The sequence below is a fragment of the Marmota flaviventris genome, chromosome 8 (genome assembly GCF_047511675.1).
Source record: "Marmota flaviventris isolate mMarFla1 chromosome 8, mMarFla1.hap1, whole genome shotgun sequence".
Taxonomy (NCBI): domain Eukaryota; kingdom Metazoa; phylum Chordata; class Mammalia; order Rodentia; family Sciuridae; genus Marmota; species Marmota flaviventris.
The window spans coordinates 124,009,831-124,033,563 of record NC_092505.1 but is presented as its reverse complement, the minus strand read 5'-3'; the positions used below and the strand labels follow the sequence as shown (position 1 = coordinate 124,033,563).

Here is a 23,733-nt window from a genome sequence, read left to right as displayed (position 1 = left end):
CTTGAGTGTTCATAAATTGATGAATGAATAAATGTGATATAGATATATATACACATACATATACAATGGAATATTATTCAGTCGTTAAAAATGATGAAATCCTATTATTTACAAAAAACACATAAATGGAACCAGAGATCTTACTCACATGTAGAATCTAAAAAAAGTTGATTTCATCAAAGTTGAAAACATGGGGGGCTGAGGTTGTAGCTCAATGGTAGAGCACGTGCCTAGCACATGTGAGGCACTGTGTTCAATCCTCAGCACCACTTACAAATAACATAAAGGTACTGTGTTCATAAAAAAAAAAAAATGGTTCTGGGAGATTTGGGGGGAGAAACAAGGGATAGAGAAAGGATGATCAATGGGTACTAAGTTACAGTTAGATTGGAACAAGTTCTGAGGTGCTACAGTAGAGTGATGATAGGTAACAATAATAAACTGCATATTTCAAAAAGCTAGAAAAAAGGATTTTCAAAATTTTTACCCTGAAGAAATGATAAATGTTCAAGAAACAGAAAAGTTTGACCTAATTTAAATATGCTATAACATATACATGCAACAAAACATCATATTATTCCACTAGTATGTACAATTTGTATGTATTTATTTATCAGTTAATAAAAATTAAAACAGCTTTATAAACTAACTGGGAACTCAATTGTTAATTTTAAATATTTGTGTTATTTTTAACAAATATCTAATTTCATTCCTCAAAGAGCTCTAGGGCACTAGAGCATATAAAAAAATAAAAATAAAATAAATATAAATATATTTATATATTTATATTTATTTTATTTATTTATATGCACCGCATATAAATAAAATAAAACTTAAAAAAGTAAAGAATGGAGAAGGAAAAAAGCAGAAGAGAGGGAGAGAGTCTCCTCTATGAGAAATATAACTACTCTCATCTCCCATGATAAACTCAATTTTTTAAAAAATATTTTTTGGGGGCTGGGGCTGTGGCTCAGCAGTAGTGCACTTGCCTGGCATGTGTGAGGCACTGTGTTCGATTCTCAGTACCACATATAAATAAATAAAACAAAACTTTAAAAAAATATTTTTTTAGTTGTAAATGGACACAATACCTTTAAGTTTTTTATTTACGTATTTTATATGGTACTAAAGATCGAATCCAGTGCCTCACACATGCTAGGCAAGCATTCCACCACTGAGCCACAACCCTAGCCCAATAAACTTATTTTTGAAAAATGACTTTAGCTACATTATCATCTTATGGGGTGAACATTACTGTCTATCCAGGACGGTATGAGGAACTCTTTTGCAGAGATAGGCAAACACTCTGTTTTGAGTGATGATGCGTTCTTCTTCCTCCTTTGTTAATCTACAGATATCCTTTTGCAGAGAAGCAATAATCTCTTGTTGTTCCATTCGTTTTTTCTTGTAATGTTGGCATCTGATCTGTAAGAAATTTTTTAAAAACATGATTATGATATGTACCTCTAAGACATGCTGTCTTAATACTTTACCCAAAGTCATATTTAGTTTCTATTGAAATAATAAATATGATGGCATCAAATTAAAAAGTTTATGTGCAGCAAAGAAAACAAGAATGCAAAGAGAACCTACAGAACAGGAGAAAATCTCTGTTACTCTTCTCAGAGGATTAATATCCAAAATATATAAAGAATTCAAAGCCGGATATGTAGGTACATGGCTGTAATCCCAGTGACTTGGAAGACTGAGGATTGCAAGTTCAATGCCAGCCTCAGCAACTTAGCAAGGCCCTAAGCAACTTAGTAAGGCCTTGTCTCATTATTTAAAAAAAAAAAAAAAAAAACGCTAGAGATGTGGTTCAGTCATTAAGCAGGGTTCCATCCCTAGTACCAAAAAAAAAAAAAAAAAACCAAGAAATAAAAACAAAAAGAACTCAAACAACCCAATCAATAAACAAGCAAATAAACTTAGCAGACATTTCTCAAAAGAATACAAATGGCCAGCCAGATGTGGTGGTGTACACCTGTAATCCCAGCAGCTTGGTAGGCTGAGGTAGAAAGATTGTGAATTCAAAGCTAGCCTCAGCAATTTAGTGAAGCCCCAAGCAACTCAGCAAGAACCTGTCTCTATATAAAACAAAACAGGCTGGGGATGTGGCTCAGCGGTCAAGTGCCCCTGAGTTCAATTCCCAGTACCACAAATGGAAACCAATATGGAGTTTTCTCAAAAGACTACAAACAGAACTACCTTATGACCCAGCTGTACCAATCCTTAGTATTTATCCTGAAGAATTAGAACCTTCATACTATAGTGATACATGCATACCTGTTTATAACAGCACAATTCACAATAGCCAAACTATGGAACCAGTCTAGTTGTCCAGCAATAGATGAATGGATAAAGAAAATGTGACATATATAAACAGTGCAATTTTAATCAGTCAAGGGTCATATGTTTTCTCTCATATATGAAAGCTAGAGGAAAAGGGAAAAGAAAGATGGAGAGGACACACAGGGGAAGGGAAATACTGGGGAATGATATTGGTTAAATTATTATATCATACGTTTGTACAAATATGCAATGAATCTCACCACTATGTACAATTATAATACATCAATAAAATATGAAAAAAAGCTCAGCATGCAATAATAATAATAATCAGGCATGCCAGAGAACAAGAAAACACAAATAGAAATCTAAACAAACACAAAAAATGATCCAATTAGAACCAGATAATCGAATTATCAGATTTAAATGGAGATAAAGTTCACACCACATAAAATTAACCATTTTAAACTGAACAATTCACTAGCATCTAATACTCTTGTAATACTGTATGACCACCACTCCCATCTAAAATAAATTGAATAGATTCTAAAATAAATTAACTTAGTATGTTCAAAACAATTTCAGAAAATTAAAAACCAAAGAACTAAACAAATTCTAAAACAAAAAAATCCAATAATCCACAGAAAATACCTAGAATAAAGTATCAAAAGATTAAAAAGATGAAGAATAAAAGACATAGGGATTCAATGATAAACTCTAACAGAACTGAAATCCTGGAAAAACTAAAAAGAGGGGCTGGGGATGTGGCTCAAGTGGTAGCGCGCTCGCCTGGCATGCATGTGGCCTGGGTTCGATGATCCTCAGCACCACATACCGCCAAAAACTAAAAATAAATAAATATTAAAATTCTCTCTCTTTAAAAAAGAAAAACCGAAAAGAGAACATGATGAACGCAATATTTGAAGATATAATGGTTATGAATTTACTAAAACTGATGTATAACATCAAGCCACCAATTCAAGAAGTGCTACAAAATCTGAGAAGGATAACTCAAAAGTAAACTTGACTAGACACAAGGTAAAACTATTTTAAAACAAAAGCAAAGAGAAAAATATTAAAAGGAAGCCAAAGAAATGGTAGAATGCCTTCAAAGGAGCGACAAAGACACTGACAAGTGAACCCTCAGCAGAAACAATGGAATCCAGGAGAAAATGGAAATATGGAAAGGAAATAGCTTCCAAATTAAAATTATATATCCAATGAAAATACTCATCAAAATTGAAATGTTCAATCTTCAATTTTTGATTGAAAGGTTGGTGAGGATATAAAGAAATTAGAACTTTCATACCCTATTAGGAATGTGAAATGATAGAGCACCTTTGGAAAAGCCTGGCAATGTCTTAAAAAGTTAACATGTATTTATTGTATGTCTCAGCAATTCAAGTTCTAGGTATCTACCAAAGAGAAATGAGAGCATATGTCTACACAAAACCTTGAACAGAAATATTTACATGAGGTCAGTTTCAAATAGCCAGAAACTGAAAACAACTCGAATGTCCATCAAAAGGTGAATGAATAAGCAAATAGTGGTATATCCACACAGTGAAATACTTCTCAGCATAAAAAGGAACAGACCACTGACAGCTATTAGCTAGCTTTGCATTCCTGTAATGAAATATCAGAGGCAATTAACTTATAAACAGCACAAGGTTATTTTAGCTCACAGTTCTTGACATTTCAGTCTAAGAACAAGTAGTTCCACTTTGGGGGACTAAGAATTAGTGTGGAGAGAGAATGGCAGATTAGCAAAAGGATGCACTTTCCAGCAGTTCTTTAGCAACCAGAATTCCAAAGCTGGAAGACTGCTTCTCAGAAAGGAGGGAAACTAAGAATGCACTGAAACTTAATACTAAACTGTTGTTTAAAAAAAAAAAAAAAAAAACTTGGAAAAAAGACACACAGAAAGTCAAATTTAAACATAAGAAATATGTTAGAGGTGCACCAGCAGTAGACAAAGGAGATGACATGGCCAGCAGATAAAGAACTTTTTAAAATAAGAAAAAATTGACTTTGGAAAATCTGTGGATTTGAGAGGAAGGTTAATTTTAATGGACACAGTCCTAGGCAAAGTGGCTCAATGAAAGCAAATCCAAAAACAGCTAGCCCAGGAGTTGGGATTCAATAAATGCTTTCTGGATGCAATAAATGCTCCTGGGCAGGGAAAGCCACAGCCACTGTGTGGTGCAGCTCTAGACGATCAGGATCTCAGAGGAAGCTACCAGCAGCCAACTAAAAAAAAATCTCAAAGGGTACCTGAATCAGAGACTGCAACAGGCACAAAGATAATTTTACCTGGACCGTTCAGACTCTGGATCTTAATAGAGAAAGTTGTTCTTGTCACTGGCGCCCCACAAGAGCTACTGGGAAGATGTCTATAGGGACCACATAGGAGAATCTGCACTCCAGGGCAGATACCCTGTATTTCATACTCTTAGTGGTAAAGGTGAAACCTGTGGAGGTTTAGATCCCTACAACCTAAAAGTGGATTTTACTAGAGGCCCTAGAGACCTAGATGCAGAGACCAGCACCTCCCCAGCACTAGAGGGAGTGGATCAAATACCAAACACCTACCCAAAAAGTTCCAAAGTTCAGATAAGACTAAGACTAAACCCCAACCAATGGAACTTCCAATTTAGAATTCTGTACCACCCCTGCTATAGAAATACATAATCTGAGCAGGGAACAGTGGTGCACACCTGTAATCTCAGCAGCTCAGGAAGCTGAGGCAGAAGGATCACGAGTTCAAAGCCAGCCTCAACAACTTAGCAAGGCCCTAAACAAGTTAGTGAGATCATGTCTGTGGGAGGCCATCCTTCACGTGATTTGAATTACCTCCCTGGCTGAGTGAGAGGCGCTTGGACACAGCTGTGTCAGAGTTTTCCCCACCCTTCTCCAGGTCCAAGGGCTTGTCCATGCAGAGGCGTGTCTGGCCACTGCCCCAAAGACCCAATTATCGCCCCTGACCTTGGGATGCTGCCCCCCTTAACCTTCATTGGATGGGATTTTCCCTGGAATTTTTTGTTACCCAATAAAAGTCCACTCCCTGGCGTGTTCTCTCTCTTGCTAGCCTCTTCAGTAAACCTCCATACCGAATTAGGTGGCTGGAGGCGGGAGCTGGGAGAAGCCATCCGGGAGCCAGTTTTAAAGGTAATTGGAGTCTTGTCTCTTTAATTTAAAACTCCCTAGCATTTACTCACAAATCGAACCTTTTTTAATGAAGCCAGCGCTGGACGCATGGCAGACCTGTCTCTAAATAAAATATCAAAAAGGGGTGGGGGTGTTGTTACTCAGTGGTTAAGCAACCAGGAGTTCAATCCCTGGTACCAAAAGAGAAAAAGAACACAATTTATCAGCACCCAAACTGTGCTATCCCAGCCTTTACTGGGAGACTGGAAGCTGAGATCTACTCAAATCAGCTTTGCCTCCTAGTCACAACAGTTAGCAGCTAAGTGAGGAACACAAGGCATTTGTTTAACAATCCCTGTGCATCAACCCAAGGGTTACAAAGCCAAAAACAAATAAAAATGCAAATCTATCCCTGCTGACAGTTCTGACCACCTCAGTGGAAAAAGCAACTCTTCTCCCTTATTTTTCTTTTCTCCATTCTCCCATTTACATATTTTTTTTAATTTTAGCTTTTTAATTTTTTTCAAACACTTCATTATACCCACTTTTTACTTTTTCCATTATGCATAATTTTGTGTGTGCAGGGAGAGGTATAGATGCATGTGTTCCCACAGCATTGATATATTCATTAAAAATATATATATACTCATAATTTTACTTTGACATTAATTGCTTTCTTCTATACTTATCTACTGTTTCGCCTTGATTTGACTTAGGTGGGGTACAATTATATGAGGGTTTGAGTGGTTTTGATCTTATATTTGCTGATTTGTTTTTACCATGATTTTTGTCCCTCTTGTCTCCTTTTCTTCATTCTCTTCACCCACTAACAGCCAAATTTTCCTGTTCACTCTTTCTTTTTAAATAACTTTTATTTCTTTATAGCCAACATCTGCTACCTATCCCCTGTCTCAACACTTTTTAAATATTTCAAACTTTCTCTCACCTTCCTACCCTGTTTTCTCTTTAAGAAATTGTACTCCTGAGGGAGGGGAAAGGAGGGGGCAAAGGGGTAGGAATGATGGTGGAATGAGTTAAACATCATTACCCTAAGTACATGTATGAAGACACGAATGGTGAGAAAATACTTTGAGTACAATCAGTGACTTGAAAAAATTGTGCTCTATATTGTAATATGAAATGAATTGCATTCTGCCATTGTGTATAACAAATTAGAATAAATAAATAATAATAATAAAAAGGTATATGAAGTGCTCACTTCAGCAGCACATATACTAAAACTGGAATGAGAGAGAAGACTATTATGGCCCCTGTGCAAGGATGACATGCAAATTCGTGAAACGTTCTATATTTTTTGGATGGAGTTAGAGAAGATAATGCTAAGTGAAGTTAGCCAATCCCAAAAAAACAAATGCCGAATGTTTTGATATAAAGCTGATTCATAGTGGGGTAGGGAGAGGGAGCATGGGAGGATCAGACAAACTCTAGATAGGGCAGAGGGGTGGCAAGAGAAGGGAGAGGGCATGGGGTTATTAATGAGGATGGAATGTGAGGATCATTATTATCCAAAGTACAGGTATGAAGACATAAATTCATGTGAATATACTTTATATACAACCAGAGATATGAAAAATTGTGCTCTATATGTGTAATAAGAATTATAATGCTTTCTGCTGTCATATATAGAATTTTTTTTAAAAAACTATGCATTCATTTGAAAAAAAAAAAGTTTATGAAGAAACTTTCCAGGAATGTTCCAAAATACACTTTTAAAAAGCATACATTAAATTTTATAAAAATGTGTCCATATTTAGAAAATAGACTGGAAAGATATACACAAATATTTTAACAGGAGTTATACTAGTTTTATTCTTCCTGCATTTCATTATTTTTCCATTTTTTAATAATAAAATTACATTAATAGAAAAATAATAGGTATTCTTAGAAGGATTTAATTTAAAAATTTTAAGCAGTCAGGAAACTTACAATAAGTTAATTGAGAATAGTAATTAGTTGACTAACAAACAACCATTTATAATAATAACCATTTATTTAATTCATGATTCTGAGGGTCATTGCTATGGGCTGGAACAAGCTAAGTGGTTCCTCTGGTCTTATCTAGGCTAACTCTTGATTGTGATCAAGCTGCCAGGCTGACTGGGGCTGGCTCACTGTTGGCTGGGGTATTTTGGTACACTTCCATAATGTTTCAGATTTCTACCAGGCTACCCAAGCGCAGGCATGTAGTCATTTAACATGTTTATAAGCAAGTTCCTGAAATCAGCAAGGAATCTTGTGGTCTAGATTAGAAAAAGGCATACATTGCTTCTGGAGAATTCTATTGGCCAAAGCAAGTCATAAAACCAGCTCAGACTCCAGGAACAGGAAGAGGTGATTGCCCGTTAATGAGAGGAGCTGAGAAGTCACATCATGAAATAATTTGGTGTGTATCGATGGGAATACTTGTTGGCCATTTTTAAAAATCAATTATATCCAACACTAGTCCCTATTTTAGAAACAGAAAATACACCAAATGTTAAGGTAATGAGTTGTATGTAAAAGACAGTTGTGGAGTACAAAAATAAAATTAGTGTAAAATTACAAAACTAATCATCCAATTCATATACAATTAATCATAAATCTGTTAATACATACTTCCACTTGTATAACAGTTATTCAGCAGGGCAAAAATATATCTATAACTTGCACATCTGTGAACAATTTATGAAGATTTTATAGCATACTGTGATTAATAAATTTGATTTTTACCCATGTGGTAGGTGGAAAAAAAAGACATTGTACTCCCACTAGATTATATAGTTTATGTAATTTTTGCCCATTCACATTGTTGTGATTACTGTGACACAGTGGATGACACAGCTAACACCAATGCCTGATCTAGTTCACCATTTTTATTTTATTTTTATTGTTGGTATTGAAGTCCTGACTTGTGCTGACTTCAACATTTCTATATAGTTGTCAGTGTTACAGATGTCAAAGTAGACACCAGATAGTTATCTTAAGGCTATTCATGTGTTGCTGACATTCATGGCATTTCTGGCTTCCCCCTCTCTGAAAAGGGTCTAGAAAGTGGGTCACTTCAAGATCAAAGTAGGGAACCTGCTGCTGAGAAATACAACTCAGCCAAGCCAATATAATCTAGCCCCACCTGAGCCTGAATATACTTTAACTCATAAATGTGAAGAGAGAAACCCCAAACCAATAACCAGGCCCTAAGGCCTGAGAGCCTGATGAGGACCCAGAATGACATCCCAACTCTTCTCATCTGCCCAATCCTCTGTGTTGTTCTCAGGCTCTCAAACTCTACAGCAGCCTCTTGACTCTGGTGAGAAAAGGACTTCTCCCTATGACCCTGTCCTCAGTCAGCTGTCAGCTCCACCCCAGGAGAAGCCTGCCTTGGTTCCTGACCTGATCCCCATGGTCTGAGTGAGTGTGCATCTGCTAGATTTAGAGCCTAAGGCTTGAGAATTTTGATCTGACCTTTGAGCTTATCATGAAGAAGGAAATGTCTGTCATGAACCTGTCGTGATTAAGTGTGTTTACAGTGTTTAGAATTAATCTAGAATTGTTTGCTGTGAATTGATTATGTCTATTGCAGTGCCTAGCATTAAGGATTGTCATTTTCTTGATTAAGAACCTATAGAGTGAAATTGTATCGAGTGATTTGAGTGAATAAAGCATTGAAAAGGGAAAAAAAAAAAAGGAAGAATTCCCAAGATCATAATGGAATGAAACTAGAAATCAAGAGTAAGAAAAATGAAAAAAATAGAAACCACCTAAAAACATGGAGACTTAAGAATAATTTTAATTAAGAATGGATCAAAGAAGAAATCAAGAAATTCTTAGAAATGAATGAGAGCAGAGATACAACATATCAAAATCTCTGGGACAGTATGAAAGGAGTACTAAGGAAAAAACTTATAGTATTGACTACATTACAAAAACAGATTCCCAAACAAATAAACTTATGCTCTACCTCAAAGCCTTAGAAAGGAAAGAAACTACTTCCAAATTCAGAGGAAAAGAAATAAAGATCAGAGCCTAAATTAATGAATTAGAAAATTAAAAAACAAATATACAGGATCAGTGAAACAGAGTTGGTTCTTCAAAAAAGATAAACACTTAGCCAAACTAACCAAAATATAGAGGACCCAAAATTAGAGGATCTCTGATAAACTCTAATAAAAAAAAATTAGAATTGAAAAAGGACATATCACCATAGACACTTCTGAAATCCAGAGTATTAGAACTCATTTTGAAACTGTATACCCCAATAAATTGGAAAATCTAGGAAACAAATTTTTAGACACACATAGCCTGCCCAAATTAAACCAGGAAGATACAGAAACCTAAACAGACTAATATCAAGTAATGAAATTGAAGCAGCAATTAAAAGTCTACCAACAAAGAAAAACACAAGATTGAATGGATTCTCAGCTGAGTTCTATGAGACCTTTAAAAAAGAACCAACACCAGTCCTTCTCAACTTATTCCATAAAATTGAAAGTGAGGGAACACTCCCAAATACATTTTATGAAGCCAGTATAACCCTGGTACCAAAACTAGACAAACACATCAAGAAAGCTCAATATCCCTGACAGAGATGCAAAAATCCTTAATATTACCCTCAAAACACATCAAGAAGCTAATACACCATGATCAAGTGGGCTTCGTCCCAGGGATACAAGGTTGGATCAACATACAAAAATCAATAAGTGTAATTCACCACTTAAATAGAATTAAGGACATATGATAATCTTAACAGATGTAGAAAAAACATTTGATTAAATACAGTAACCATTCATGTTGAAAACACTGGAGAAGCTAGGGATGGAAGGAATTTAACCTCAACATCTTAGTCTGTTTATGACAAATCCTAAGCCAACATCATAATGAAGAAAAACTTAAAAGCATTTCCCTAAAATCAGGAATAAGACAAGGATGTCTACTTTCACCACCCATATTCAGTAGTTATCAAAACTCTAGGGGTTTTACTTATGTAGTATGTTGGGGTTGTACTTGTGTAGTATGTGTGAGGCACTGGGTTCGATTCTCAATACCATATATAAATAAATGAATAAAATAAAAGTCCTTCAAGAACTAAAAAAAAAAAAAAAAAAACCTCAAAGCAATCAGGCAAGAAAAGGAAATTAAAGGGATATAAATAGGAAAAGAAGTCAAACTATCTGTTTGCTGATGACACAATCCTATATCTGGAAGACCCAAAGAATTCTATCAAAATTGATTCAGCAAAGAAGCAGGATATAAAAATCAACCCTCAGAAATCAATAGCTCTCCTAACTCTAACATAGTGATTCTGCCAAGACAAATCAGGAAAATCACTCCTTTCACAATAACTTTAAAAAACTAAAATGCCTTGGAATTAATCTAACCAAGAAGGTGAAAGACCTCAATGAAAACTACATAACACTGAAGCAAGAAATTGAAGACCTTAGAAGATGGAAAGACCTCCCATATTTTTGGATAGGCAGAATTAATGTTTTCAAAATAGCCATAGTATCAAAAGCAAATATACAGATTTAGTACAATCCCCATGAAAATACCAATGACATTCTCCACAGAAGTAGGGAAAAAAAAGTTCTAAAATTCATTGGGAAGAATAAGAGACCCAGAATGGCCAAAGCAATTCTAAAAAACAACAATGCAGGAGGCATCACAATACCTGATCTGAAATCATGCTGCAGAACTGTACTAACAAAAACACCATAGTATTGGCATCAAAAGAGACATGAAAACCAATGGAATAGAAGACACACAGATAATTTTAAGAGCCATCCATAGGCCGAGTGTGAACTAAAAATTGGTATCATAGCCAGTGAACAGGAGAATCTGACTTCCAGTAGAAATTTCCTCTGGCCTAGAATGCCCAGACACCTGTGAGCCCTGTTCAGCTCTGCCTGGTCCAACACAAGCACTGGAGATGGGGTGACCTGCTGCAGCCACATAGCCTCCCAGAGATGGGCATAACTCGCCCAGATGCCAGTCAACCTGCTGACCCCAAGATATCCCAAATCAAGACTCCACCCTGAAACCTTATCCCTGTCTTTGATGTACCCACTTAAATAAACCACGGAAGCCATTTTCTAATTGTTCAGCTCCAGCTTCTGGGTGGGCTGGACCTATCTGGTGCCCTACTTCAAAACTCTTTCCAACTCTGTCTTATTTCTGCACTAATTTTTTCTGAGATATTATCTTCTCCGGTGGCTTATATCCTCCTGGGCAGGAAAAAGGACCCCTTAGGGAGATGCTGGGGCCACCTCCCCATAGACAATGCCACATATTTACAGCCATCTGATACTTGACAAAGGTGCCAAAAATATGTTGGGAGAAAAGACAGCCTTTTAAACAAATGTTGCTGGGAAAACTGGATATCCATATGTAGAAGAATGAAACTGGACCCCTATATCTCACTCTCCACAAAAGTTAAATCAAAATAGACCAAAGACTTAGGAATTAGACCAGAAACTGTTCAATTGCTAGAATACAACAGAGTCAACACTCCATCCCATAGGTACAGGCACTGACTTCCTCAACAAGACCCCTAAAGCTCAAGACATAAAATGGGGAATCAATAAGTGAGATACCATCAAATTAAAAAACTTCTGCACAGCAAAGGAAGCAATTAAGAGAGTGTAGAGAGAGACTGAAGAATGGGAGAAAATCTCCCAGCTGCTCCTCTGATGGAATTAATAGATAAACAACTAAAAAAATCTCAATGCAGGATAGGGGAGAGTGTTGAGGGGGGGATTTGAATAAATGGGCACAAGAACTAAATAAATATATGAAAAAAATGTTAAATATATCTAGAAAACAGAGAAATGAAAATTAAAACTAAGATTTCATCTCACTCTAGTCAGAATGGCAATTATCAAGAACATATAATATGCTGATGAGGATGTGGGGGAAAAGGTACACTGATACATTGTCGGTAGGACTGTAAATTAGCACAACCACTCTGGAAAGCAGTATGGAGATTCCTCAAAACTAGGAATGGAACCACATATGACCCCAGCTATCTCTCGCCTGGGTATTTATCCTAAAGAACTAAAACTCAGCATACTATAGTGATAACAGCCACTTCGATGTTTATAAAAGCACAATTCACATTAGCCAAATTAAGGAATCAGCCCTGATGCCCATCAATAATGGCTAAAGAAAATGTGATTCATATACACAATGCAGTTTTATTCAGTCATAAACAAGAATGAAATCATGGCATTTGCCAATAAATGGATGCAAATGAAGACCATGCTGAGTCAAATAGGCAAGACTCAGAAAATTAAAGATCAAAACTTTTCTTTCATTGGAAGCTAGAGTGAAATAAAGAAAAGGGGGGTGGGCAGTGATCAGATATCATAAAAATATAAAGAAGATCAGTGGAGCAGAAGGAGAATGACGAGAGTGGGGTAGGAATGATTGGAAAGGGAAGGAAATATGGAACAAGTTTAACAAAATTATGTTACATGCATAGATATACATGAAGAAATTCCATTTTGGTATGTTTATGTAGAAAGTACCAGTCAAAAAGTAAATGAGGGGCTGGGGTTGTGGCTCAGTGGTAAAGTGCTTGCCTAGTATGTGTGAGGCACTGGGTTTGATTCACAGCACTGTGTGAAAAAATAATAATAAACAAAATAAAGGCATGTTGTCCATCTACAACTACCAATAAATAAATAAGCAAGCAAAATAAATAAATAAGCAAGCAAATCAGTAGAGAAAGAAGAATATGAGGAGGGAGAGGTGAGGGAAGCAGGAGGAATGGGGATTGAAATAAGATTCCTTATATTATGATTTTGTCTAATATTTAATCAAATGTAAACAATAATAATACTATAATTTTTAAAAAGGAGAAAACATAGAATGAATTATTTCATTTCTTTGGGTCACAAGTGAGGATGACACATCACAGCAGGAGAACATGGCAGAGCAAACTCACTTAACATTATAAGTCAGGAAGCAAAGACAAGACTTAGGACCTCCCACTGGAACCCTCCTCCTAAAAGTTCCATCACTTCCCAATAATGATACCCTGAGGATGAAGCCTTTAACTAAACATGAACCTTTAAGGAAGACTCATCTAAATCACAGCATGTGGCCACATGAATAAAATCTCAAAACAAATATGCTAAATGAGAAAAGATCAGATATAAATATAATGCTCTATGTCACATAAGTTGTCTTTTCTCCAGTTTTTCACTATACCTACATTTATTGATCTCCTTGACTTCTTTGCCAGACATACAAAAACCAATATTTCTTTGCTCCAAATTACAAAATATGCAGCATGAAACCAGTCTAAAATTGAAAACAAGTGTATACTAAAAATAGAAGAATGTCCCTTAAACTGTAAAATAATTATACTCCAGGAGCACTTTTATCTTCCCTAATTTGCTATCAACACAAGATTCATTTCCTTTAATCACAAAACATCTAAATTTTAATGTAAATATTTTTGATACTAGGAAACTCAGCATTCATTGTTGTAACACTACCCTTTCTATAAAAAGAACTCAGTTTTACACATAAAAACAGTTCTAGGTGCCTATTAGACATCCAATAGAGATATTAAAGCTGGCTATCAGTACAGAATTAGAGGACAGGTCTAGGCTATAGATAAAAATTGAGGAGCCATGAATCAGATTGAGGTCAAGGGAGTTTGGGTATGTAGAAAAAAGACAAGACATTAAGGACCAAGCACTGGAGAATTCCAACACCAAGAGGTTAGGAAGGAGAGAAGAACCAGCAGCAAAGGAACTATAGAATGTCCAGTGAGGTGAGGGAAATAGGATGTTCTGGAAAAGGAAACAGTGATAGGTCAAGGAAGGTAAAAATCACCAAGTTAAGCAACATGGAAGTCAATGATGAGCTTCTAGTACTAATTGACTAAGAAAACACATAACTCAGTACCTGTAAAGTTTTCTGCTCCTTTTGAAGATCTTTTATTTTAGTTTGTTGCTGGCAAACCCTATTTAGGGATTCATCCTCCAATTCACCAATTTTGGCTTTCACACTCTCCATAATTTGTTCCAACTCATTAGCTCGCTGTTCCTGATGGGCTGCTCGGTTTTGTTCTAGCTGAAGTTCATTTCTAATTTAATAGACATACAATTCCTTCCCTTAGTACTAAAAATAAATAAAATCACCAAACATACCCAATTTATTGACTTTGTAAAATTTATCTGCATTCTGTTTTTGGTGCAGGGATTGAACTCAGGGCCTCACACATTAAGGAGGTGGTGTGCCATGAAGCTACACCCCTAGCCCCAGCATTTCTATCTTATTACAGAAACAAAAACATACATAGTACCATTACATATATATGGTAAGCTATTACCAAAAGATCTTTTTTAAATTTACCTATAAATTTTTTAAATTTAATATGTAATCAAAATTAAAATTTTAATTGCAGAATCATTTTCATGGTCATTACTTATAGAATATACAAATAATTTAAAGGAGACTTTGCATTTTCTTACTTAAGTTTCTGGTTGTTTTCTATAAGCTCCTGTAACATGTTCTGTTGACGAACTGTTTCTTCCATCAATGTTTTCAAATTCTGTCTCATCCTTTGTGATGACTGTTTGTCAAAAAGGATGAGATCTACATTTTAAAAAATATAATACAGATAGTAATAATCAAGTAAAACATTGTAGGATTAAAAAACTTTTTAAGGAAAAAAATTTTTTACCTTAAGCAAAAAATAGGATCTGATTACCTTTAATATCTGGTCTTTTGACCAAGCACAAAGATTGTAAGCCATGATTCATCAACAGCACATTTATACTTTCCCATTCTGCTTCTTCCTGCTACAATGACAAGGAGAGAGAAAAGGATCAACCTTAGATATGAAGAAAAATTCTTACAATACAATTTCCTATTTTTTCAAAATAACAGCTTCTTCAAAAAATTTTCAAACATGAATTTTTAAGCATATCTTATTAAAATTAAATACATTTATTATTTCTAACAAAATCAGCAACAGACAAGAAGCATGCAAATAAGCACAAATTATCACATCATGTAGAATATTCATTTGTAGGCCTTAGTAGACAAATTAAAGAAAAAAAATAATTACAACACTTCATAATTCCAGTGAGCCAAACAGATTTCATGAACTAGACCAGGCTCCACTCAAAAACCAGTGCAAACTAGGTAATATTAATTGAATAGTAAGGAAAAGATCAGTCGTTCAAACACACCTAACTAGATGGAGCCAAATGACTAGTAACAAAAATTTCAAAACACGCTTAACTAGATGGAGCCAAAAACTTAGACCTAGTCCATCACATAGAAGCATGTCCACCTTGACCAACAATTCCAGTAGAATCACCTGAAGGACACTCTGAAATCTTATAATTGATTCTAAATTTGTATTTGCATCCTAAACTTGAGACAGGAATTCTAGCTCTCTTGATTAAATGAATAAAAACATTAGAATGGGAAGAAATAAAAAATAAAGGATTGAAAAAGAGAATATTTTTTAGAACAATACATTTAGAGGTTGGATTTAACACACATGAGACCCTGGATTTAATCCCAGCACACATACAAACAAAGATTATAAAACAATTTAATATCATGTATTTAAATATGTTTTGGGGGTTATTTTTCGGTTGGTTGGTTTTTCAGCACTGGGGATTGAGTTTCCAGAGCCTCAGCTCTACCACTAAACTCTACTCCCAGCTGTAAACTCCTGTTTTTGTTTGGTTTTTGGTGAGAAAGGATCTCACTAAGTTGCTTAGGCCCGGCTTTGAACTTGTGGTCCTCCTGCCTCAGTCTCTGGAACCACTGGCTTATAGGGATATGCCACCATGCCTGGCCATATAATCCATTGTTAATGCAAGTACAATGATTGATTTTGAAATCACTGTGTGAGGTGCTTTTTAAGTTTAAAGGATATTTGTGAAAAGGTTGAGAGAAGTTTCAATGTTTTAAAAAATTTATATATATATATATATATATATATACATATATATATATATAAAAAACACAAAAAAGTTTTTTATTAATATAGTGCCTAACTTAAAACAGTTTATCAACAAAAAAAGAAACAAATTACCCTAATGGTTCTTTTATACTACCATGACTCACAGTGCCACCCCTGACCTGTACAGGCAGCTGAACTTAAGGTCACTTGTGTGAATTTCCTGGGACACCAAATAAAACACACACACACACACACACACACACACACACACACACTTTACCTTTAAATCAAGCTTCAGGACGGCTCCTCCGCTCTCGGCCTCAAGCTCCCCAAATGGGAAAGCAAGGAAAATCATGAGAGGCTGGTGAGAGCGCAAGCACATTTGAAAGTGAGCTTTTATTGGGGGGAACCTCATTCTCAGAAAGTTCCATTCAAAGAAGGTCAGGAGGGGCAGGGTTACAAGGACAGATGAGTGTAATTCAACCTAAGGGGCTGCAGAATGATATGCCTACGTCTGAAGACGCATCCTCAACCTCCAGGACGAGGGCAATGTCCAGGTCACTACGAGAGTGTTGGTCAGAGCCCCTCTGCTCAAGGGGAAGAGAATGCAAATCATTCACCGAGACTGCCTCCCACATCATAGTGAAATCCTTGTTGTTGTATGGTGTAGAGACATAACCCAGGGAATGGTGCATACTAGGCAAGCATCCTACCACTCAGCTATATTCTTAGCCCAAAATATATCTTTCTTTTTGACTGCTAACATTTTCCTCCCCTTTACTTTTTATATACTTCTCTCACACACAACTTTTCCCTCACTTATGCCTTAGGCCATTTATCACAGAACTGAACAACTTGATGGATACAGGATTAAAATTATCACTGATATTTGTTTTAGGAGCCAAAAGTTCTAAGTGGGTATCAATGGATACTCACTGTAATTATTTAATTACTGTAATTCATTAAAAACAAAATGCTCTGTATATAATAAGAGTACACATTTTCAATGATAAAGTTATACATATTGTTACCTGATACTTCATATATCAAAAAAAAAGTTTATGAATTCTGAAATAACAGGGAATAGCATTTTCCAAAATAGGTGCTACAGAACACAAGTCTAATGAAATATTCAAACTAGTGATCAAAGGAAAATGACATATATTAAATTGTCCTTTGGAGACTGATGTGTCAGTAAAACTACTTAGTAATATTTACCCCAGAATTCCCCAAAATTATTTGATCAAGAAAATCTTCCAAAGTCAGATTTTTCATATTTATAGATCTAACATTGTTTGGCACGTATTTTGAAAAACTTTAAAACATTTCAATTTACCTGTTTTTCAAGCATGAGTTTGTTTGATAATTGAACGGACTCCTGAGTTTTAGGGGCTGCTGGAGACATAGTTTCTTTTGTAGAGTCCAAAGTCAAGCCTGGTAATAAGAAAATTTGAGTTGCCTAAACAAAAAAAGAATAAGAGTTAAAGGAAATTATACTTAAAAGAATCCATGACTCTTGCAAAGCAAATCAGGCCATGTCTATGTTGAAACAGCTATTTTCCTAGATAGATGACTGTATAAATCATTTGAATCTGCCCTAAATTATAATTATTTTTTCTGGGAATATAATTCTGAATTCCTCAGCAGTACAGAAAAAAAAAAATTCTGGGCTCTCTCACATGCATGCATGGGCATGCTCTGTCTCTCAACACACCCAGAGAGAGAGAGAGAAGGGGGGGAGAGGGAGGAAGGGGGGGGAGAGAGGGGTAGGTAGGGAGGGAGAGAGAATGAAAATGAGAAAAGAACTATTTGTTTTAACTAGTGAAGGTGAAAATGATGCAACACTAATGAACTTATCTTTGGGAAGCTGCTACCCAAAAAGGTCTAAAAGAACCACATCTGAGCCTACGGTTACAGGCCAGTCTAACAATTCACTGAACGCCAAGGATAAATGAAGTGACATTTACTTAGGTAGTCTTTATTTCTAAGTAGAACAGAAAATAGCAACAAGGGATTCTGTTGGTCACCAAAAAACATTTAGTCTACCCTACGCATCACTTGTTCTTGTTATCTAAAACTGCCATGTGAGAGGAAAAATTTTCCATAGGTCTCCGACATACAGATATAATTCCTTCTTTCCTAAAGTAAAAATCGTTAGCAAAGAATGTAGGAAGAATTGACCAATTCAGAAAAGACTGGTCTCAGGGAAACAGAGGAAGATACCAAGGAAGAAGTGATAATTATGCTTATCTACAGCTACTCACAGTAGTCACAGCTATGACATTGGAAGACATAGGGATGCTGACACAGTCAGAACAGGTTGCATCAGGCTCCCAAATAGCCAAGTCTATGGAGTTTAAAACTTAAGCAGATTAGGCATGTAGCTGCTAAAGAATCTCATGAAGAGATTCATCAACTGACTTTCCCCAAAGGCATCTGCCAATTCCACAGAGCAGTGAAAATAAGTGCTAAAGATCAAAGCCACTCTATCTTAAAGTTATAACCTAGAGGGGCTAAACTCTCAGGATAAGGATGAATCAGAAGTAAACTAGCTCTCCCATCAACCTCAAACCTGGCTTCCCCTCTTCTTTGTTGTTCTAGTACTTCAAGATCATCCTAGGTTAACAGGTTGATCCTGAAGAAGTAGAAAATGCAAATGAAATCCTCTCTGAAAAAAGGCTTCAAATCACTCCCAGAAAAATGTTCCATACACAATATCCAACAAACTTTCAAAGATAAACAAGGCATACAAGAAAAAAGAAAGAGAATGAAATTTTAAAAACCAACAAAGAAAGACTTCTGATATTGTAGCTATTAAGTCCATACCATAAAACAACTATGCTTATGATGTTCAATTCTAGTAATTCATGTTGATATATATATATATATATTTATATTTTTATATTTATATATATATATTTATATATATATTTATATTTATATATTTATATTTATATATTTATATTTATATATTTATATTTATATATATATATATATATATATATTTTTTTTTTTTTTTGTGGTGCTGGGGATTGAACCCAGGGCCTTGTGCATGTGAGGCAAGCACTCTACTAGCTGAGCTATATCCCCAACCCCCTGATATATATTCTTATTAAGTCAATTAGTTAATGAGAGGTACAAAATGTTCTCAGTCAATACCTGAGAATCAGGTACATCTGTAGCTTAAAAGCAAAACTTCTTAAAACAGATTTTTTCTTAGCAGCCCCAAGCCTATAAATTCAGCCAATGAAAGGTAGAACTAATAGCTTTAATGGGAGAATAAAAAATGAGAAATTAAAAAATAAAAAATGTAGAAACCCAAGGTCAAAGAAAAAGTAAGGGGATTGGTCAAATGGTAAAATTGAGGCACTTGGTTTTGTTATGTCATAAAAATAGTTTAGGATTTAAATCACTAAGTTAAATATCCTTGCCAAATGGTCATGTCATTTTGTTCTAAGAATTATTTTTTTTAAGATCTTTCCACTTCACTCATTTATCACCAATATATATCTCTATTTATACAAGAACAAGAGGAAAACATCAATTTTAAGCATAACCTTGCAACAGGGTCTAACAGACACCACTGCTCTGTGACCCCTTAAATATCTGTCGTCCATGCAACTATAGGCCCAAAGTCTCCTACATATTACCCACTCCCAAAATAAGTGCATTTTCCCCATGTTTTATACTATCTTTTCTTTAATTTTATGATGCACTTTTCCTTGATACTGAGCAAATAGATTTGTTTTAAAACATGTTTCTGTTACGTGGCTATCTTTTCTTAAAGACTGATTTTAGGTCTGGGACAGAAATTGCTATCAGATAACAGGGAAGCTATCAAATTATTACTAAAGTTAGGCTTAGCCAAGCCCAGGGCACAAATGTGTAATCCCGGTGACTCTGGAAGCTAAAGTAGGAAGATCACAAGTTCAAGGCCCTGAGATGGGGAAACGCCCATCTTAAAAATTTATGTATTTTTTTAAAGGGTTGGAAATGCAGATCAATGGGAGAGTGCCTCTGGGTTCAATTCCAGTACCACCAAAAAATTTAAAAGATAGGTTTATATATTATATATTTATATACAGAATACATATATGATGTTGTAATGAGAAAAAAATTGTGTCACATTAGATTGGATAGAGAGAAAGGATGGGAGAGGAGGGGAGGAGTAAGGAGGATAGGAAGGGCAGCAGAATAGAATTGACAATATGATTGATGTATGTACATTCCATGTATGTATTAAATGTCAAAATTCATTCTGCTGTCATGTATGACTAAAAAATAAATAAATAAATAAATTTTAAAAATAAAATTTTAAAAAAAGATAGGTTTAAGCTGGGCATGCACCTGTAATTCCAGCAGCTTAGGGGACTGAGGCAAGAGGATCAAGTTCAAATTATGCCTCAGCAATTTAGCAAGGCCTTAAACAACCTTGTGAGATCCTATCTCAAAAAATAAGAAGGGCTGCGGGTGTGGCTCATGGTTAAGAGCCCTTGGGTTCAATCCCTGTAACAAAAAAAAAAAAAGGCTTGACTAGGTTCCCACAAGCCAAAGATGAGACAAGATGAGCTTTAATAAAGATAATAATTACAATGAACTGCAACTTAATTTGATGATAGCTCACTGGGTCATTGTAAAGATAGAAGAGCTAATATTAAAAGAACAAAGAGCAGTGCCCTGCACACAGAACAGATGTCAAGTAGTTATATAACTTCTCTGAACCTCAGTTTCCTTATTGAGTTTAAAATGATAGCATTGTCAAAAGGAAATATGTTACAAATCTAGTACAGTATTCAATAAGTATGAGACCCTTCCCATAATCTCACAAAATTGTCACATTAGACATACCTCAGTCATAGCACATTCCTCTTGCATTTGGTATCTAATCACTCAAGTTGATCTCAATGAAGTTATTTCTCAGTGAGTCTCATGTCTGAAACTGGATCTTCATCTAGGTTCAAAAATATACAGACCAAAATCTTGAAATGTTCAACCTATTACTAAGAAGAGTCTTGCATAGTTATTTCCAGGACAGGGACCCCTTGTACTCAGAACTGCTAACCAAAGGCTAAACAAATGCAGTAACTGTCCCAGGGTTCCATGGCTCACCACCATGACTCCTCCATTTTTTCTCCCCTTTCATACCTTTCCTCATCCTGCTTTGTTGAAACATTTTGATTTCTGGCTTCAAAAGAAATGGATAGGATGTTCTCACTTGCAAGGGAATTAAAAGGAAGCATTCTCAAACAACCAGTGATCACAAAAGCAAATGCAAGAAAAAAAAACTACTCCTCTTTTGCACCTGTGCTCAGTCCTCCTTTTCAGAAGTCTATTCTGAATAATATTTTACAGTAGCCTTTTCCCCACAGATTTGGAACTGAAAGTCACAGGAAGAAACCAAATGCTTCCCAGGGCCACGGTAGAAGTTGTAAGCTTTCATCAGTGTCATGACACACCTAAAGTCTCTCAGAGTAAGGGATTGTGGGGTAGAAGTTGGTTTGTGCATGATATGTAAGTGTAGGGAAGCAAAAAAGTGTATATCCTGGTACTGTCCATGCTTCCCAAGAGCATTTGGTTAAACTACTTTTAAATATCTGAAGCCCCTGTAACATCTACCTATATTAAAATTGAATTATTTTTAACATTTTGGAGGCAAAAGGACGGAAATAAGCCTGACCAGTTACCGTTCTTTCTTAAATCATAAATCTATAAACTTTCTCAAAAGTATATATTTATTTGAAATTACTGCATAAGTGAAAGTTATGTTTTTAAAGTCTCTATTCTCTATATTCAAAAACTATTCCAAAAATATACCAACTTGCTGTTTAACTCGCAACAAATAAGGAAAGAGTGAGGACTGGATATCATCTCATTCTGTCCCAGAAGATGTTCCAGAAAGGGTCAGAACTGGCCTCTTCTACTGTGAGGCAAAATAAAATAGAAAACACTCTGTAAAACTCCAAGTCAGTTAATTCTTAAAAGATGGGGCAGAGGTGGCACACGTCTACTTGGGAATATTCAAAGTAAAAAAAAAAAAAAAAAAACTAACATGGAGGATTGAAATCGATATGGGTATTGTCTGCATGGTTAAAAATCATGATGATTAATAACGAAGTGAAACTCCCAAAATCCCTTCTGGTTGGTCTGTTACAGGTCTCTCTCGGCCTTTTGACTCCCCCCACCTACATCCAAACAAAACAGACTCCCAATAAAGTCTGCGTTCCCCGGAATCCGGGATGAGCCTAAAAAGCAGGAGAAAGGATGCTCCGCTCCCCCATTCCTGCGACCGTCCCCGAGGCCCGGCCGTCACAGCTCCCGACACTAAACGCCGGGCCCGACCAGCCGGGCCCCAGCCCGGGCCAGGTGCGATTCTGAACTTCACTGAATTCTCACAATCGCCACCTAAGAATGACCACCTTTATGCTACAAAGAAAGGCGTTAAGTACGAAGCCAAAGGCACAAAAGCTGGGGCGCCGGGGCTCAGCCAGGTCCGCGCGGCCCCCAGACCTTCTCACCGGTGTTCATTAGCGCGAACCACCCTCAGCGGCGGCTCCGGGCCCTGGGGAGAAGGCTCGGCCGGACGGACCACCTAGGGCCCGGGCGAGGCCAGGTCTGAGGGCTCTCTAGCAAAGGGCTCCAGCAGACACCTTCTGCCGCCCCACGCGCCACTCACCTTCAGCTGCCGCCTCCCACCAGCAGCCCAGCCCCGCCCGGCCGGCCCAGCCCAGCCGACTCGGGCCAGCCTCCCAGACCGTTACCGCCGCCGAGGGGAGGCCAATCGAGCCCGAGCGCGTCGAGGGCCCGCCCACTCTCGGCCTGCGAGCAACCGTAGCGATTCTCTCCGGCCCACCAGGGACTGACTCCGCCCCGCGACCGCTGATTGGCTCTGCTGTTGGCCGCGGGGCTTACCACCCATAGGCCGGAGCTTGGCTGCGCAGTTCAGGGCTTGCTATCACCCCCTACTGCTTTTCCAGCCCACGCGTGCGGCATTAGGTGAGAGGTCTCGTGGAACCTCATTTACCCGGGAGACATCGGAAATACACATTTGTTGGTGCAATGACCGGAGAGTGAGACCTGGCCACCTCAGACTGTCCTCTCTGCACCACCCCACTCTCGCATGACCAAGAGCTCTTGCTGGGTAGCTGTCACCCAAGTTCCCGACACTTCGTTTGACTGAGCCATGCAGCAACTGGCATTTGGAGGATCCCAAGGAATGTTGATATCACCCTCCCATACAGCATTTACCAAATGACTACAAAATGCAAGGCCCTACATTGGGCTCCAGGAGTGCAGACATGATCAGAAGAGGGTGGGCAGGGCACAGAATGGAAAGAAGGATTACGTAAGGATGTCGACGAAATCTTCTA

The 23,733-nt window shown here is 36.8% G+C and overlaps 1 protein-coding gene and 1 non-coding gene across 9 annotated transcripts in view; one reads left to right on the top strand and one right to left on the bottom strand.

Moving 5' to 3' along the window:
* Cep70 (centrosomal protein 70) overlaps positions 1-23,127 on the bottom strand; it is a 56,387-nt gene extending 33,260 nt beyond the window's left edge. For 3 of the 8 annotated variants that reach the window (XM_071615610.1, XM_071615613.1, XM_071615612.1), the window contains exons 1-8: positions 23,040-23,127; positions 21,215-21,317; positions 17,703-17,825; positions 16,647-16,727; positions 15,155-15,245; positions 14,916-15,039; positions 14,347-14,527; positions 1,256-1,425 (exon numbers count right to left, since the gene is read on the bottom strand). In XM_071615610.1, the coding sequence (XP_071471711.1) occupies positions 1,256-1,425; positions 14,347-14,527; positions 14,916-15,039; positions 15,155-15,245; positions 16,647-16,727; positions 17,703-17,825; positions 21,215-21,241 (797 nt within the window). In that variant the 5' untranslated portion in view covers positions 21,242-21,317; positions 23,040-23,127. Of the gene's footprint in view, positions 1-1,255; positions 1,426-14,346; positions 14,528-14,915; positions 15,040-15,154; positions 15,246-16,646; positions 16,728-17,702; positions 17,826-21,214; positions 21,318-22,881; positions 23,005-23,039 lie in introns of those variants that run through there. The other 5 variants (XM_071615614.1, XM_027933970.3, XM_071615611.1 and 2 more) reach the window with 4 other exon arrangements.
* LOC114091580 (U6 spliceosomal RNA) lies at positions 6,648-6,752 on the top strand. The gene has a single exon (XR_003582517.1). It is a non-coding gene; the product is annotated as a U6 spliceosomal RNA (small nuclear RNA).
* Positions 23,128-23,733: the final 606 nt, after the last annotated feature.